We start from the raw sequence: 14,672 nt of genomic DNA on the forward strand, positions 1-14,672 counted from the left end.
TGCACCACAGAAAACCGTACACGGGCTGTGCTTTCCCATGTCCCCTCTGCCCGCAGAGTTCGTCCTGAGGAGCCTGAGGTGCGCTGTTGTGGTGCCTCCCCAGGGCACAAGTTTCTGGCCCGACAGTTGGGCCTTCAGAGCCAGACTGGTGAACAGTGTCAGAGGCGCCATCTTGTGGTGACAGACTGGCGGGAAAGGATCTGGGGGCAACAGTGTAGTGGAGGTTTCTCGGGTGCCATACTCCAGTGATAGTGAGTCCTGAGAGGAGCCCCCAAAGCTGAGGGGATTGTCTTTGGGGCAGCCACTCACCCCAGTTCTTCAGAGACCAGAAACATCTTATTTCAGGCTGAGTGGGTAATTGTTCCATGTGTTTGGTGATTTCTTATTCCTAAAGGGTATGAAGTCACAGTGGGCAGTGATTTAGAGGAACGTCAAGACCCAAGTGCAGAATGGTCCGCAGAGCCAGCGCCTGAGAAGGGAATCCTTACGGGCACGACTCGTCTCAGCTGCTTTGGCCTGGAGGCCGAGTTGCCATGTCCCCTCAGACCCCTGAAGCAGGCTCCCCACCTCCCGACACAGGTGGGCCAGCTGGGGGGCGGGGAATCCTCTTTATTCTGTTTTCAAACTTATTCTAAGTGGCAGAGCTGTGCATTCCCCTCCTTCCCCCCATTCCTTCTCTGTTTTCCTCACCGCCCTTCCTTTTACTTTCCAAAGTGTGAAATCACAAGATAGGGGGCATCCTCAAGAGTGGGGAGTGGATCATCCTGTCCCCACCCCACACTGCAGATTCCTTCCCAGCCTCCCCCCACCCCCCACCACCCACCACCACAGGAACAGCTTCTGGTGGAAGACACACTGGTTGCAAGGTGACCAGCCGGGACAGCCTGGTTTGGGTCCACTGAGCCAATGGATCATCAGTATCCTGAGATGAGTCTCCAGAGGTGACCCAAGGGGGGCACAACATGGCAGTGCGTGAGTCACAAAACCTTGGGGGCAGGCTCAGCAGGTGGTCAGTAGTTCAGAGCCAGTGCCACACAAGGCACCCTTTGACATGGCAGGTCCACATTAAAGGTGCAAGGCATGCGCGAGACGGGTGTCTGCTGACCGCGGGTGGGAGGCGCAGGCTGCTTAGCAGGGTGAGCCTCACTGCCCTGCCCGCTCTGCTTCTCCAGGAGCTGGCCCTTCCCAGGCCCAGGGGGAGCCCTGGGTGACAGGCAGAAGAGGGGAGATCCAGACCAGGCCAGCTGCTTCCATCACCCATTCGGCCCCTCTTACCCCACCAGTTTGCTCCACTGGATAGCACTGAAAAAGGGGTGGGACTTGAGCTTGCTGACACCACTGCCTCCAGCGCCCAGGCGCCGGGTGGGATCGAACTGCAGCAGCTGTAGAGAGAGGCCGGGTCAGCTCTCCGGGCAGGCCTTCCCCCCTCCCACCATTGAGGCATGGCTGACCTCCAGGGACACCCATCACCATGGCTCCTGGGGGGCTCGCTCCCTACCAGCCCGGCCCACAGAACACCCATTTTTACCCTGCGGGACATGGTGGCATTTGACCACCACCACATAGAAATCTGTTGTCCCTGTTGCCTTCCTGCACCTGTATCAGGTGCTGAGTAGGAAGCACTCACAGTTCACACACGGTTCTCCCCTCCAGCCCCCACCCTTAGGCCGAGAAGCTGTCCCCTCTAGGCTGGGCCCCGTCTCACCTCAGTCAGCAGGGAGGCTGCTGGGCCACTGAGCCACTCGGGCAGCTGCAGCTGGGTGTGGGCCTGGATTCCTGAGGGGTGGCTCTGGGACAGTGCCTGGGAGGACACAGGGAAGGGCCTCTGAAGAGGCATCCCCAGGAAAGTCTGTGCACCCCTCCCCTGGATGATGGCGATAGTTGCCTTTTGCTTTGCATTTACTGTGCGCCTGACATACGTTAGCCATTAAAGACAAGAAGCAGGCTCAGAGAGGTAAAGGAACTTGTGCTGAGTTCAGGGTTTGAACTTAGGCCCCTCTGGCTCCAAACTTGCTAGAAGCATCAGTCTTGGGTTGCAGTTAGGGTGGGTACTCTCGGGAACAGCACTGGAACCTTTCTCCATACAAAAAATATCCCCAGGGGTTACTCTCTTGACAGCAGGCCATGGCATGCTACCATCAGGGTCAAGGCAGGGGCGTGGCAAGGAAAGAAAGTAGGACCTCTCCACACCCCAGAAAGGTACAGCTTTGGAGAGAGAGGGTCCGTCTGGAGGTAAGTATGGGCTTCAGGGAACTCCCAGAAAGGCCAGGAGCTGTGGGCTGGGGAGGTGGTGGAAGACCAGGAACAGAGCCATTCTGGGGTTACTGGCAGCCAGGGCTCTCCGAGGCCCTGGGCTGTGGGACAAAAACAGGAGGGAGCCAGGATGGTCAGGTCAGATCTGGACTTCAGGTCACACTGCATCCATGCTGGCTGTTTCCTGCTCAAATGCAGTTTGGCCTCTCCCTTGCTGCCTAACATAACTGGCTTCAGATGCTAACTGAGCCTGTGGGGGGTGCCAGGCACAGGCAGGGAAGACAGGGCAGGGTTGTCATCCTGTGCAAGGGTGTTTGCAGGGGGCGCTTTGAGCTCTTGGCTGACCCAGGCTGGACAGGATGGCTGCTGGCCTAGATGAAAGAGCCCCTGTCTCCCGCCCTCCAGCTAAGGTCTGGGGGTTACAGCCCCAGAGGGTGTGGGTGGGAGGAGTGAGCAGTGGGGAGGATCCAGTGGCCTCCCAGGGAAGAAGGGCTGTGTCAAATTCTACACTCCCTGCAACCCTGGGCCCAGGCTCTTTCTTCTAGACACCTTCCCTGACCATCTCAACTCAGCTGTCATTCACCTAAGTTGACAGTCTCATTAGCTGTAGCCACCAGTGTGGTGAGGGTGCTAAGTGTGTCCATGGCTTGGGGGTGTGGCTGTGCTGGCAGGACAGCCAGCCCAATGGCCAGGTCTTGGAGAACCAGGCAGCCTCTGCCCAGACACTGGTCGGATGGACTGAGCCGTGTCTAACCCACACTCAGTGGCACCCGCCAGGGCTCTACATCCGGTCCAGCCACTCACCGTTCCCGTCAGCAGTTCGTACAGTAGAGACCCAAAGCTCCACCAGTCACAGGCTTCTGTCAGCTCAGCAATCCCACCCACCTCTGTGGAACAAGAACACACACGTCCCAGCCTCACCCAAGAGGGTCTTCTCCCTCCTCATCCTACCCAGACACCACCCACTCCCTCTGTCATCCTCAGCCCCCAGCCTCAACCCACACAAAGGCACCCAAGGTCTAGGGCCACCCCGGCCCACGCTGCTGCTTGCCTGGGGCACTGTACAGGTTGTCCGCAGCCTCCCTGCAGCACTGGGGCTCCACTTCCGACCACTGGCCAAAATAGGTAAGCCGGATGTGTCCTTATCATCCAGTATATAGGGAGGAATAAGGGGGGACAAAGATTGAGGGTCGCCACTACTGAGCAGCTGGCAAGGGGAAGGGGGTTCCAGGGCCTCCCCCAGCAGTTACTTGGCAGAAGCCATGTCATGCTGGGCAGAGCCTCCCTCTGGGCACAGTCCCCTAAGGCCCAGAGACCACAGGGTACTCCTAGGAGCTGCTGGCCTGGGCTTGTGAGGGAGAAAGGGCTTGTTCCCAAGCTCCACCTTGGCCACTAGGCTCAGGCAGAGAGTCCCAGGTGAAAGGCTGGACGGGGACAGGGGAGAAGCAGACAACCCAGGAGGGCCCTTGACTTTGGGGAACTTTCCTTCTCTGTCTGGAGGCTTTGAGGGCCTCCCACCTGAGGGGTGGGGCAGGGCACCTACCTGCCTGGTCCAGGAGCAGGTTCCGGGGGTTGAGGTCCCGGCACAGCACCCCCTGCTCGTGCAGTGCCTCCAGAGCCACCAGCATCTCCGCCGCCCACTGCTTCACCTGCTCCTCCCTCACGGTCCTGGCGGCCCTGCCACACCCCTGGCTGGCCCCATCCACTGGCATTGACAGGTGGCTCTGACCCCTGCCTTGGCCACAGCCCCCCAGCACCCGGTCAGCCCCCTCACGAACCCAAGGGAGCCCCCGAGGGGGCCTAGGGTTCGAGCTCTGCCCCACCCGCCTGGCTTGAAGGTGCGGGTGGCCACCTGGGGCCTTTGGAAGGTCCGAGGAGCAGGAAGTGCTAGTCCTGGCTGTGGATTCATCTTCAGCCTCTCTCTGGGGTCTGATGGATGGGACCTCCTTGGCTGGGGGAAGGCTCTGAGAAGTCCGAGGAGGCTCCAGGGAGATTCTGTCCTGCCTGGGGGTGTGGCCCCGGGGGAGCCGCGCTGGGGTCAGGAGGCTGAGGTGGGAGTTGAGCTGAACCTTCATCCTCTCCTGGGTGGAGCCCGACCTGAGCCCAGAGTGCCCGGGGTGCGCCTGGGAGAGCAGGTGGGACCAGAGAGTGCCTCCTGGGCCATGCAGAGGGAGCGGCGAGCATGGGGACGGGGAGAAGAAGAGCGTGGACACCAGGTCCCTGCCCACTCCCGCCTCCCCTCTGTCTTGGGCACGGACCCTCCACCTTCTGGGGGTCTTGACCTAGTCCAGTCTCCTCACCTACACTCCCTGCCACCCCTCAGCCTAGCATGTCCTCTCTCTCCTCCTCTCCACCCACCTAAAGTGGGCCCAGCCTCACGACCTGGCACATCATAGATGCTTAACCCCAAGTAGGCGTAAAGTATTGTCGATGTCCTTGGTTTGGGTGGTGGGTTCACCAGTGTTCAACATATTATACCTTTTTTTTTTTTTTAAGGGAGACAGGTATGATGAAATTTAAAGGCCAGGCACAGACCTGTGATGACTATATGTCATGACCAAGGATGTATATTGTACCTCATTAAAAAAATCACTATAATCATCAATAAATATCTGCTACATGACCCAGTTCCTGTCTTTATAGCTTCAGTCACCACTGTCCCATGCGGCCACTCCTGAGGGATGGGCACAACCCAGAAAAATGAAAAAAGACTAGAGGAAACAGGTGACAGGGGAGACAGCTGCATATATGCCCTCAGGCCCGCCTAGGGTGTGGACATCCTCCCCAGGATGTGGCCTTTCCCCTTAGCACCACACACAGGCTCATGACAGCCTGACCTGCCACCGGCCTCCAGAAAGGCTGGGTCCCCTGGGCTCTGCTGCACGTCTGGTGCAAGCTACGCCCCTCCCCAGGCTCAGCATTTTAAGGGGGTAGGTGATGACAATACCCCAAAGGCCTGAGGACCTGGCAGGGGCCCCTCAGGCCCCCTCACCTTGCACATGCTCCAGGTGCAGGAAGATGGAGTCCTCGCTCACGAAGTACCGCAGCAGCTTGGCCATGTAGGGGACTCCGTGCGGGATGATGGTCAGCCGCTCCCGGCTCACCACGTGGCACCTGGGGAGGCTCTGGGAGGGGACAAGACAGAGACTGCTGTTAGGTGACATCCTAGCCCTGGCTTCAGGGGTGTCTAGATGAGAGGTGGGAGCCACCCTGAGGAGCAGCCACCTCCCCCAGTTCCTGACCTGGCCGTCACCCCTGTTTCCCCCTTGGAATCCAGGTCCTCCACCCTCCGGCAAGGATGAGGCAGTGTGTGAGTGTGTGAGTGTGTGTGTGTGTGTGTGTGTGTGTGTGTGTCTGTCTGTCTCTCTCTCTCTAGGATGTCTGGCAGGCAGTGGGCAGGCTCTGGGCAGAGCAGTCAGCTTTTGGATTTGGAGGGAACACAGGCTTCAGATGCGGGTTCTGGGTCGGGGTTTCCAGGAGCTGTGAGAAAGTCCCAAGGGGAATGCAGAACTGCAGGGGGCTGGGTGGCACCTGCCTTCACCACGAAGGTCCCTCCAGTTGCTGGGTCCTGGACCAGCTGCACCTGCCAAAGTCCAGGAGACACTGGTCAAGGCATGTACTAGTTCCATGACCCCAGCTCTAGCCCCCCAGTTTCCTTCACCGAGGCAGACTCACCCCAGTGCAGGGTGGGCTTTGGTGGTGCAGATTCCCCTCCCCCACCTGAGAGCCATCCTGCCTGCTCATGTACCCTTGCTAGACCTGCAGGTCTCAGCTCAGGTGCTGCCTCCTCCAGGAAGTCTTCCCAAGATTAGGGGGTGGGGTCCAGTGCTCTCTGGGCTCACCCTCAGGGGAGCCTTAGCACACCGTGTCTAATCTCCTGTCTCCCCGCTGGCCTGTGAGCTCCGTGAGGACAGGGGCCACGCTGTCCAGCTCTGCATTCCCAGAGCCCTGCAGAGCGCAGGGATGTCGCAGGTGCTTCACACACGTGTGGGGAGTGGCCCGGAGCCTCAGCTCAGCCCGAGTTGGGGGGCATTTGGGAAGAATGCCCCTCTCTCTCCCTGCCCAGGCTGGGCCTGGCCCCACGCAGCCTGAGGGGAGGGTTGAGGAAACCCTGGGCCTCAGCTGTAGGAGGGGGCGCTCGGGTACACTGAGGGCAGGAACGTGGAAGATTTGGCCCAGATGAGGGGCACAGGGAGGCTAGACCAGCACCCTGATGTTGGGACTCCTTGGCCCTCAGCCTGCCCTGCACACACTCCCCAGGGAGGGCCTTGGCCAACCGTGGGGGGTGTTGTGGGGCAGCCAGGCCTGAGGCCAGGCAAGTGGGCCATGGTGAAGGCTGCAGCCTAGACCGGGTAGGGGCAAGGGCACGTGGTTTAGATCTCAGGCAAGTGAATTGATTTCCTCATCTACCAAAGAGGAATTACAAATGCCCACCTTCCCTACATCACGGTTTGTTGAGCCAGAAGTGGGAAAGGCCTCTCTCTGTGAATGTAAAGACCGTGAAAACGTCAGTTACAACATCTGCCAAGTCACATCGCCTCTTGGAACCTTGCTGTTCTTAACTGCAAAACGGGGTCACAGTAGCACCTCCTTCACAGGGTCACTAGGCAGATTCTACACAAGCCGACAATTCAAGTACGGAAGCAGCCGCCTGCCGCAGAGCACACCCTCGATCACCTAATAACCCACAGTGACTGTCATCAGTGTTGTCACAGGGAAACCCATGCTGGGGATACAGCACTTACTCTGTGCTAAGCCCCTTACATAGCTTATTTGATTTTATTCCCACAACCCTACCAGGTGAGCGTTATCAGCGACCCATTTTATTGATGAGGATATTGGGGTTCAGAGGGGTTATGCTGCCGATGCTCCCACTTGCTAAAAAGTGGTGGAGTGAGGATTTGAATCCAGGCAGGCTGATGCCAGAGCCCTGCAGACCTAACTGCAACCGAGGGCATAGCCCGGTGACCTTGGCAAGTGCCTTCCCTTCTGGGCCTCAGTTTCCCCATCATCAGTAAAATGAAGGCTGCGGACTAGATGAGCACCCAGGGCCCTCTCTGCAGCAGGCGCGAGGTGTCCCTTCTGACCGCCAGAGGGCTCCCTCCAGTGGCCAGAGACCAAGCCCGGCCTGGCCCTGGCTCCCTGGCCACACTTGTGCAACGTTTGAATAAGAAAGGAAGAAAACTCCGGAGTCATTTAGGAGAGCAGAGTTTCCCACAAGCCCTGACACCCCAGATAATTCCCCACCATCCCCTGCCAAGTGGGATTCCTCGCCTTGTCCTGGGCAGGGCCCTCGAACCTACAGTCCAGAAAACCAGCAGGGAAGCCCAAGGAGGCCAGAAATCAAAGCTGGTCTGTACATGGAAACAACCGCGTTTTTAAAAAATAATTAAAATCAATCTATTTATTTAGAAAGAATTAGACCTAAGTATCAACAGTGATTATCTTGGAGTTCGGTAGGATGGCAGGGGACCTCCCCCCCCCCCCCCCGTTTTAAACTCCTTTCTCTTTTATTCTATCTCAGAAGGGTAGCAGAGGGGGCATTTTCCCATCCATACAATCAAACAAAAAGCCTCGTTCTTTTGCTCAGTGGTTTGGGGGACAGAGCACTGTCTAGTCACTTGACCTCAATAAACCTGTTTCATTCTCTGTAGGACAATTATTAAAGAGCAGCCCTGTTCAAGAGAACCTCCTGTCATGATGGAAATACAAATCCGCACTATTTAATATGGAAGCCACAAGCCACATGAGGCCACCGCACCCTTGCGATGTGGCTGGTGTACCTGAGACACACATGACTTCCTTCTGATGAACGGTACTGTCCACAGTCCTGTGTGGCTACTGCCTGCTGTGTTGGGCAGCACAGGATAATGCTTTTGCACCCAGGGTGACTGTGAGGGTTTAACGCCACAGCTCTGTAAACGGGAACGCGCCTCACCTGTCAGGCGGGCCTTCCTTGTGGGAGGAAGGCAGGTAGAGCGGGTGCCTGCTCTCGCCTTTTTAAAAAGGGAAATCTTTTTTTTTTTTTAAAACCCACGGAGTTCTTGGGACACAGGAACAATTAAAGCTTTGGCGAAACATCGTTAAACCTTTTCTTTTTAAAGATGCACAAAGTATCAAAATCCCAGGAGGCATCTCTCATGGAACAAACAAGTCCAAAAGCTTCAAACAGGTTCTCACAGGGCCCACGGGGGCAAAGCGGGCAGCCCCTCCCCCGCTCTCTGCGGCCACATGGGAATGTGAACCAGCATCTCCAGATCTGATTTTTCAAGAGAAGCAGGAAATTTGGACTTTTATAAAAATATTGGTAAAAAAATTTTTTTTAAAACACCCCTGTGTTCCAGCCAAATAAAACAAGAAGTGACTTGGATGACCTTTTGCTTCCCATCCCGGACGGACTCAGTGCCTGGCTCGTTGACAAGGCTCAAGCAAACACCCAGGATGTCTTCCCGCCCCGCCCCCCCCAGCCCCCCAGAGCAGCCCCTTGGGCATTCCGGCTGCCTGCCTCGTCCCTGCCCCACCTACCTCACTGCTCCCTGCCACCCTGCACCCCTGCTAGCATGTCTTCAGCCCCTGGAGACCCCCTATCCAGCCCAGTCAACCCTAACAGCTGGACACCTTTGGGGACACTCAGGTATCATCCTGAGCAAGCCCTTTGCTCCCTCCCTGGGCCTGCGGGCAGCTGCTGGCCGGCACTGCCTCCCGCCCGGATCTGCCTGGGCAGAGCCAGGGGACTGGAACTGGGGCTGGCCACAGGGTCCAGGCCCAGTGGCTGTAACTAGCACCTTTCCTAATAGGAGAGAGTGCGGTTCCTGGCGTGGGTGTCACACGAGAAGGAAGCAGGGTGTCAGGTGGGAGGTGCAGTCCATAGTTGAGTGCCCCAGAAAGGGTGACAAGGGAAAGAAGGGCTTTCGTTCTGCACGGCCTCGGAATACTAGATTCCTAAAGTGCTTTCCTGGGGCTAAACAAATTCAGGGAATTGTGTGTCACAGATCACCCTCTTTAGAGACCCCTGGTGTACATTTGCATCCTCAAAGCTCTCAGAACTCCTATAATTAAGAAACTCTGTTTCCCAAAGCTATGCAACTGGGAACCCCTCTCATGGTAACACCTGTGGTTCAGCGGAGTCTCACTCAGAGAAACGGTGTCAGTCACCTCCCCAGCCTGTCCACGGAGCGGCTGTGCTTGGCCAAAGGCAGGCTGTGGCCACTGACACTGTCGCAGTGGGAGGGGACTGCCACAGATGGGAGCTGGCTGGGCCTTAGCTGATAGTCTGGGGCCCGTTCCAGGGCCCAGGAGAAGCAGCTGGAGCAAGGCCCAGGGATGGGAGCCTGCGTGCCCCCCCCACTTACTCTTGTCACTTGCACTTAGAGCCATCAGACAAGTATTCAACATCTTAGTGTGTGCCAGGCCTTTTCCCAAAATTATCTCATTTTACTTCCCAGATCACCGTGTGGGGGAGATTTCTGACATCACTTTACAGATGACGAAGCCAAAGCTCGGGGTTGAGGGGACTTGCCTGTGGCCGCCCTGTGCAGTGCCCAGGCACAGGGCGGGCCCCCCAGGCGGCACATCATTGTCTCGTGTGTCCTTTTCTCTATGGGCCCCTCAATCTGCCAAAATCACCTGACTTGAATATTTTGAGTCACAAATTCCTGAGCTCAGCTCTAGAAATTCTGATTCCACGGGCCTGGGGTAGGGCCTGGGCATCTGCATTTTTAGGGAGCTTCTTGGGCGATTTTTTTTTCCTGAGACAGAGTCTCACTCTGTTGCCTGGGCTAGAGTGCCGTGGCGTCAGCCTAGCTCACAGCAACCTCAAACTCCTGGGCTCAAGCAATCCTCCTGCCTCAGTCTCCTGAGTAGTTGGGACTATAGGCATGTGCCACCATGCCCGGCTAATTTTTTCTATATATTTTAGTTGTTCAGCTAATTTTTTTTTTTTTTTTTTTTTTTAGTAGAGACGGGGGTCTTGCTCTTGCTCAGGCTGGTCTCGAACTCCTGAGCTCAAATGATCCGCCCGCCTTGGCCTCCCAGAGTGCTAAGGATTACAGGCGTGAGCCACCGCGCCCGGCCCTGGGAGACTCTGATAAACAGCTTTAGCAACTACTTGGGTATCTCCGGGTTGGGATAGAGGGGCTCTAACACCAGCTCCTGGCATTTGACCTGGCCATTTGCTCTTCTGACCCCTCTAACAACAGTGCCCTGGGTAAGTGTGGGATGCCACCTCCTGTCTTCCTGTCTGCCCTGAATTAAGGGAAAGGGTAAAAATGGGGTCGGGACCAGGGTGAAGGTAGAGTTGGGACAGGAGAGAAGGAAAAGGCAGGGTGGCCAAGGTCCTGGACAAGGCGCAGGCCTGAGTGGGCCCTCTCCAGACAGGTTTTTGGGGATGAGCGCATTCCAGCCGCAGGAGGTTCCCAGCTGTGCGCGGTGGGGAGAGACTCTTGGCTGCTGCCCTGGGGAGCGGAGTGACTGTGGGTGGGGGCCTGTGGGAAGCGGGAAGTGGGAGTGGGCAGGGTGGCGAGGGCTGGCAGGGCGCCCTGGGCACAGCTCCGCCTGTGGTTTCTGTCTGGACTCTCCCAGGGGGAGGTTTCCTGGGTCTGAGCTGGGGGGGCTATGCCGAGGGGTCTGTTAGCCTCGTGTTTTCCTCTCCAGGAGTGCGTGACGGGTGGGGGAGAGGTGGGAGCCACCGAAGGAGCGAGGGCAGCGGCTGCAGACCTGCTCCCACCACATCCCGACGCCCCCCCCCCCCCCGCCCAGCACGGGGTCCACTCACTCACCTTCTCAAGGACCCCGACCACCCGGCAGCCCCTCAGCTGCTCCAGCGCAGAGCTCAGCGTGCGGATGGGCCGGAGCCTCAGGCTGCTGAAACCCTGCGGGGGAGGCAGACAGGCCACTTGCAGCCTCAGGGCCGAGCCCTCCTCAGCCACGGCCCCCTCACCAGGCCGAGGGCAGGGGCTTCTGGCTGCCAGCAGAGCAGTGGGGCCACGGCAGGCCGACGGCACAGCAGACCCCACCTCACAGGGGCAGGCTGAGCAGAGGAGCTGGCCTTGACTGGCAGGCGGCCACACGGCCCCAGGGTGGCCAGGCCGAGCTCTCCTCTCAGCCCTTGTCGAGGCCTGGGAAGTTCTCAGGGCTCCAGAAGCCCCCTCTCCGAAGCCCCATCCACGGGGTGGGGGCAGGGAAACAACCTGTCTTGAAGACAAGCACCTGCTTCCGGGAAAGGCGCCCTTACAGGAGACACCTGTGCCCGCCTGTGGGCTGAGAAGTGTGCGGGCATTTTCAACCCCTCCCGAGCGCTCACTTGCTTAGCAAGAGCCACGTGGGGAGAGTCTCTGGACACCTGTGTGCAGCAAGCATGCACGTGTGCACACGTGGTGATGGCGTCTGCTCCAAATGCTCCCTGCATTTGGAGGTTGGTAGATGTGTACGTACACACGCCCAGTGCTCTGTGCAGGAGCCAGACTGGACAGGAGATGACTCAGTACGTGTGTGAAAGTGAATGAACCGTGAGGTGTGGGAGAGAGGAGGCCAGGAGGAGGATGGGTAGGCAGCCCTGGCACTGTCCAGCCCGACTTGCACTCTCTACTGTCCAGCCCGCCCTCTCCCCCTTCCCCCCACCAGGCCTTTGGGGAGGGTGTCCTCACCGTGCCAGGGCTGGCTCCACTGCCCAGCGTCCGCTGAAGGTGGCAGTTGAAGATCTCCTCTGCCCGCCGCAGGTACTTGGTAATTTTCAGCTTGACAGCCTCACATCGCTCCTTGTTGGGGTCGACTGTGGGGGATGAGGGTCACCAGGGCCCACCCCTGCCCCCCACCATGGCCTTGCGGGGTTGGGCTTGCAGCTCCCATTGCCTGCCCTCTGGCCTCCGCAACAGAGAGCTCCTGCTTCTGAGGCTAGTTCAGCAGATTCTGCCCCCAGATCTGTTCTCGAGCCCCTCCTGGGGGTGGAAGACCAGCAGGGGAGGAGGAAGGAAGCTGGCAGGGGAAGGTTGGGAACCACGGTCACCCCTTAGCCAACAGTACTTTACAATTGGCACCCACCACCTCACTGGTCACCATCACACCCTGGGAAGGGACAGGGTGGGGATTTCCATGTCCATTTTTTCAGAGGAGGAGACAGAAGTTCCAGAAAGCACTGCTTCTTCCCTCTTGGACACCCAGTGTGAAAAAGGCCAGGGTTGGGACCAGCATCGGAGGGCAAAGGAATTCACTGGGTAGGCTGGAAGCCCAGCAGGATGGTAGGAAGGGTGAGTCAGGGCCCCACTCCTACCCCTGGCCTGGCCACCAAGGCCCTCAGGGGTCTCAGACTGGCCTCAGCACCAGCCTCACCTCCAGCATGGAAGTGCCTCGCTGTGCCTGGGAGAGGCCTCTGCTCTCACCTCCAGGCCTTGGCTGTTCTCTCTCTGGAACGCCATCTGCCCTGCAGCTGGACAACACGCCTACCATTCTTCAGTTGCAACTTTTAGAAAATGCCTTTAGCCAGCCCAGTCTGGTCTCAGTCTCCCTCTTCCCTCCCTTCACTTTCCCCTCATTCCTCTTCCTACCTGGGACTATAGTTATCTATCATCAACTCATGGGTCTCCCCGATACTAGAATGCAAGCCCCCGAGGGCAGGAGCCCAGCCCAGCTCCAAGGACACTCAGGTGTAGAGGGCCAAGTGCACAGGCTTTGAAGACAAAACTGTTTAAAGCCCAGCTCTGCCATTTGACAGCTGTGGAGCCTTGAGCAAGCTATTTAACTGCCCCAGGCCTCAGTTTTCTCAACCAGAAAACGGGAATAAAAATGGTTCCTATATCAGACAATACTGTTGTTAAGAAGAAAAAAAAAAGAAAGAAAAATATTAAAAAAAAAAAAAAAAGAACAACGACAAAAAAATGGTTCCTATATACTTGGAACTACATGCAACCCATATCAAGTAACTTCTATTACTATGAGGCTCAGATGAGTTAATCTAGGTAAAGCCCTTAGGGAGGTGCCTGGCATATAGGAACTGCTTAATACATGCTAGCTGTCATTACTGTCCTTCACAGAGGCCCTGCAGGGCCAGCACAGTGCCCTGCTCACCCAGTATGGGTGGACAGAGGACAGGACAGAAGGATGACAGGACAAGCCCTATGGTGGCCCTTCCCCACTCGCCGTGTCCCTTCCCAGCCCTGGCCCTCACCGTGTACGCCACGGAGCAGCATGTCCACGCCGTTCTGGTAGTGATTGAAGGCCGCCTCATAGTCCTCACTAACGTCGCGCTCCAGGGCCAGCCGGATGTGTGTGGCCGCATCCACCAGGTAGTCACGCTTGGTCATGTCAGGCGCCCCCACAGCCACCCGGTTGTGAATCTGCTCCAGGTACACGCAGGCCTGGGAGCGTGCTCGTGAGCAGGGCTCAGCCTCCAGGCTGGGGCTGGGCAGCGGCTCGCAGAGGACCAGGCTCATGGCTGCCCTGCGGCTGGGGTCTGGAATGAGCAAATGCATTAGGGAGGACCTAGTTGGGAGCAGCACCCCTAACCGCACCCAGTTTCTTCCACTGAATACTGGGGAGACTAATATTCACCTCCAAAAGCTGGAGGGATCAGAGCTTCCAAAGGTATCTTCACTGACTGATCCAGATCCTTCCTAAGTGGTGGTAGTGATAGAATAGTAAGGCAGCTTAGGGCTCTGTTTTCCTTTCCATTCAAATTCAGCTCAGCAGGAACTCTTCAGCATCTACTATCTGTTGAGCACTGGAGAGAGCTGAGGATGTCTATGATCCAGAGTCGCCTTCACGGGGCCTCCAGAGAGCAAGGCTGGTGTGTAGTGCACATTAAGCACATGGAGGCCATGCTCTGGGCGCAAAGCCTGTTCCCCATGCTGTTCCCCTCACTCTCCCTGTTCTCCCTGCCCTGCTCCTACTGCATTTACCCTTCGGGGTTCAGCTCAATGGCACTTCTCCCTGGACAGGAAGGATTGTCCCTGCTTTGTTTGGTTTCCCTTGGTCCTGAGGTCAGTGTGGTCAGTGAGTGAGGACCCCCCTTGGAGCCAGCAGCAAGCTGGGCACAGAGCTGGGCCTTCAGGCCTGTTGACAGAATGACTGAGGGGCAGATTCGGTGCCACGCTGGATGGGGTTAAATGAGAGAGGGCAGGGAGACCCAGGCCCAGCGAGGGGAAGGCTCTGTCCTCCCAGCCCTGTCTTTGAGAAGACCAGGAGGCCATGTGGTCTCCTCCCTGGTCAATGTGTGACACAGATGGCCAGAGGGATAAGGGCAGTGGCTGTGGGAAAGGAAAGGGCCGAAAGAGGCTGGCAGAACTGCCTCCGCCCTCACTGCAGCTCGCGGCCACCTCTGCTCTCTCAGGTCCCACTGGGAAGGGCCAGGGCCCGGGCCCGGAACTTCCAACCCCAGGCCATTTCAGCCTCTGTGGAGAGAGCGAGGAGAGAACAGGATGCGGGCT

At 57.7% G+C, this 14,672-nt stretch overlaps 1 protein-coding gene across 2 annotated transcripts; it reads right to left on the reverse strand.

The window, feature by feature from the left end:
* Positions 1-1,033: 1,033 nt before the first annotated feature.
* RPS6KL1 (ribosomal protein S6 kinase like 1) lies at positions 1,034-13,679 on the reverse strand. 2 transcript variants are annotated; one of them, XM_069465121.1, is made up of 10 exons: positions 13,415-13,679; positions 11,898-12,022; positions 11,031-11,123; positions 5,789-5,836; positions 5,246-5,378; positions 3,797-4,408; positions 3,305-3,394; positions 3,058-3,140; positions 1,706-1,801; positions 1,034-1,382 (listed from the first exon to the last, which is right to left on the reverse strand). In XM_069465121.1, the coding sequence occupies exons 1-10, from the start codon at positions 13,677-13,679 to the stop codon at positions 1,272-1,274; spliced, it is 1,656 nt and encodes a 551-aa protein (XP_069321222.1). In that variant the 3' UTR covers positions 1,034-1,271. The 2 variants fall into 2 exon arrangements, with proteins under 2 accessions (XP_069321222.1, XP_069321223.1); XM_069465122.1 differs by lacking the exons at positions 3,305-3,394; positions 3,797-4,408.
* Positions 13,680-14,672: the final 993 nt, after the last annotated feature.

This window comes from Eulemur rufifrons, chromosome 2 (assembly GCF_041146395.1).
Source record: "Eulemur rufifrons isolate Redbay chromosome 2, OSU_ERuf_1, whole genome shotgun sequence".
Lineage (NCBI taxonomy): Eukaryota > Metazoa > Chordata > Mammalia > Primates > Lemuridae > Eulemur > Eulemur rufifrons.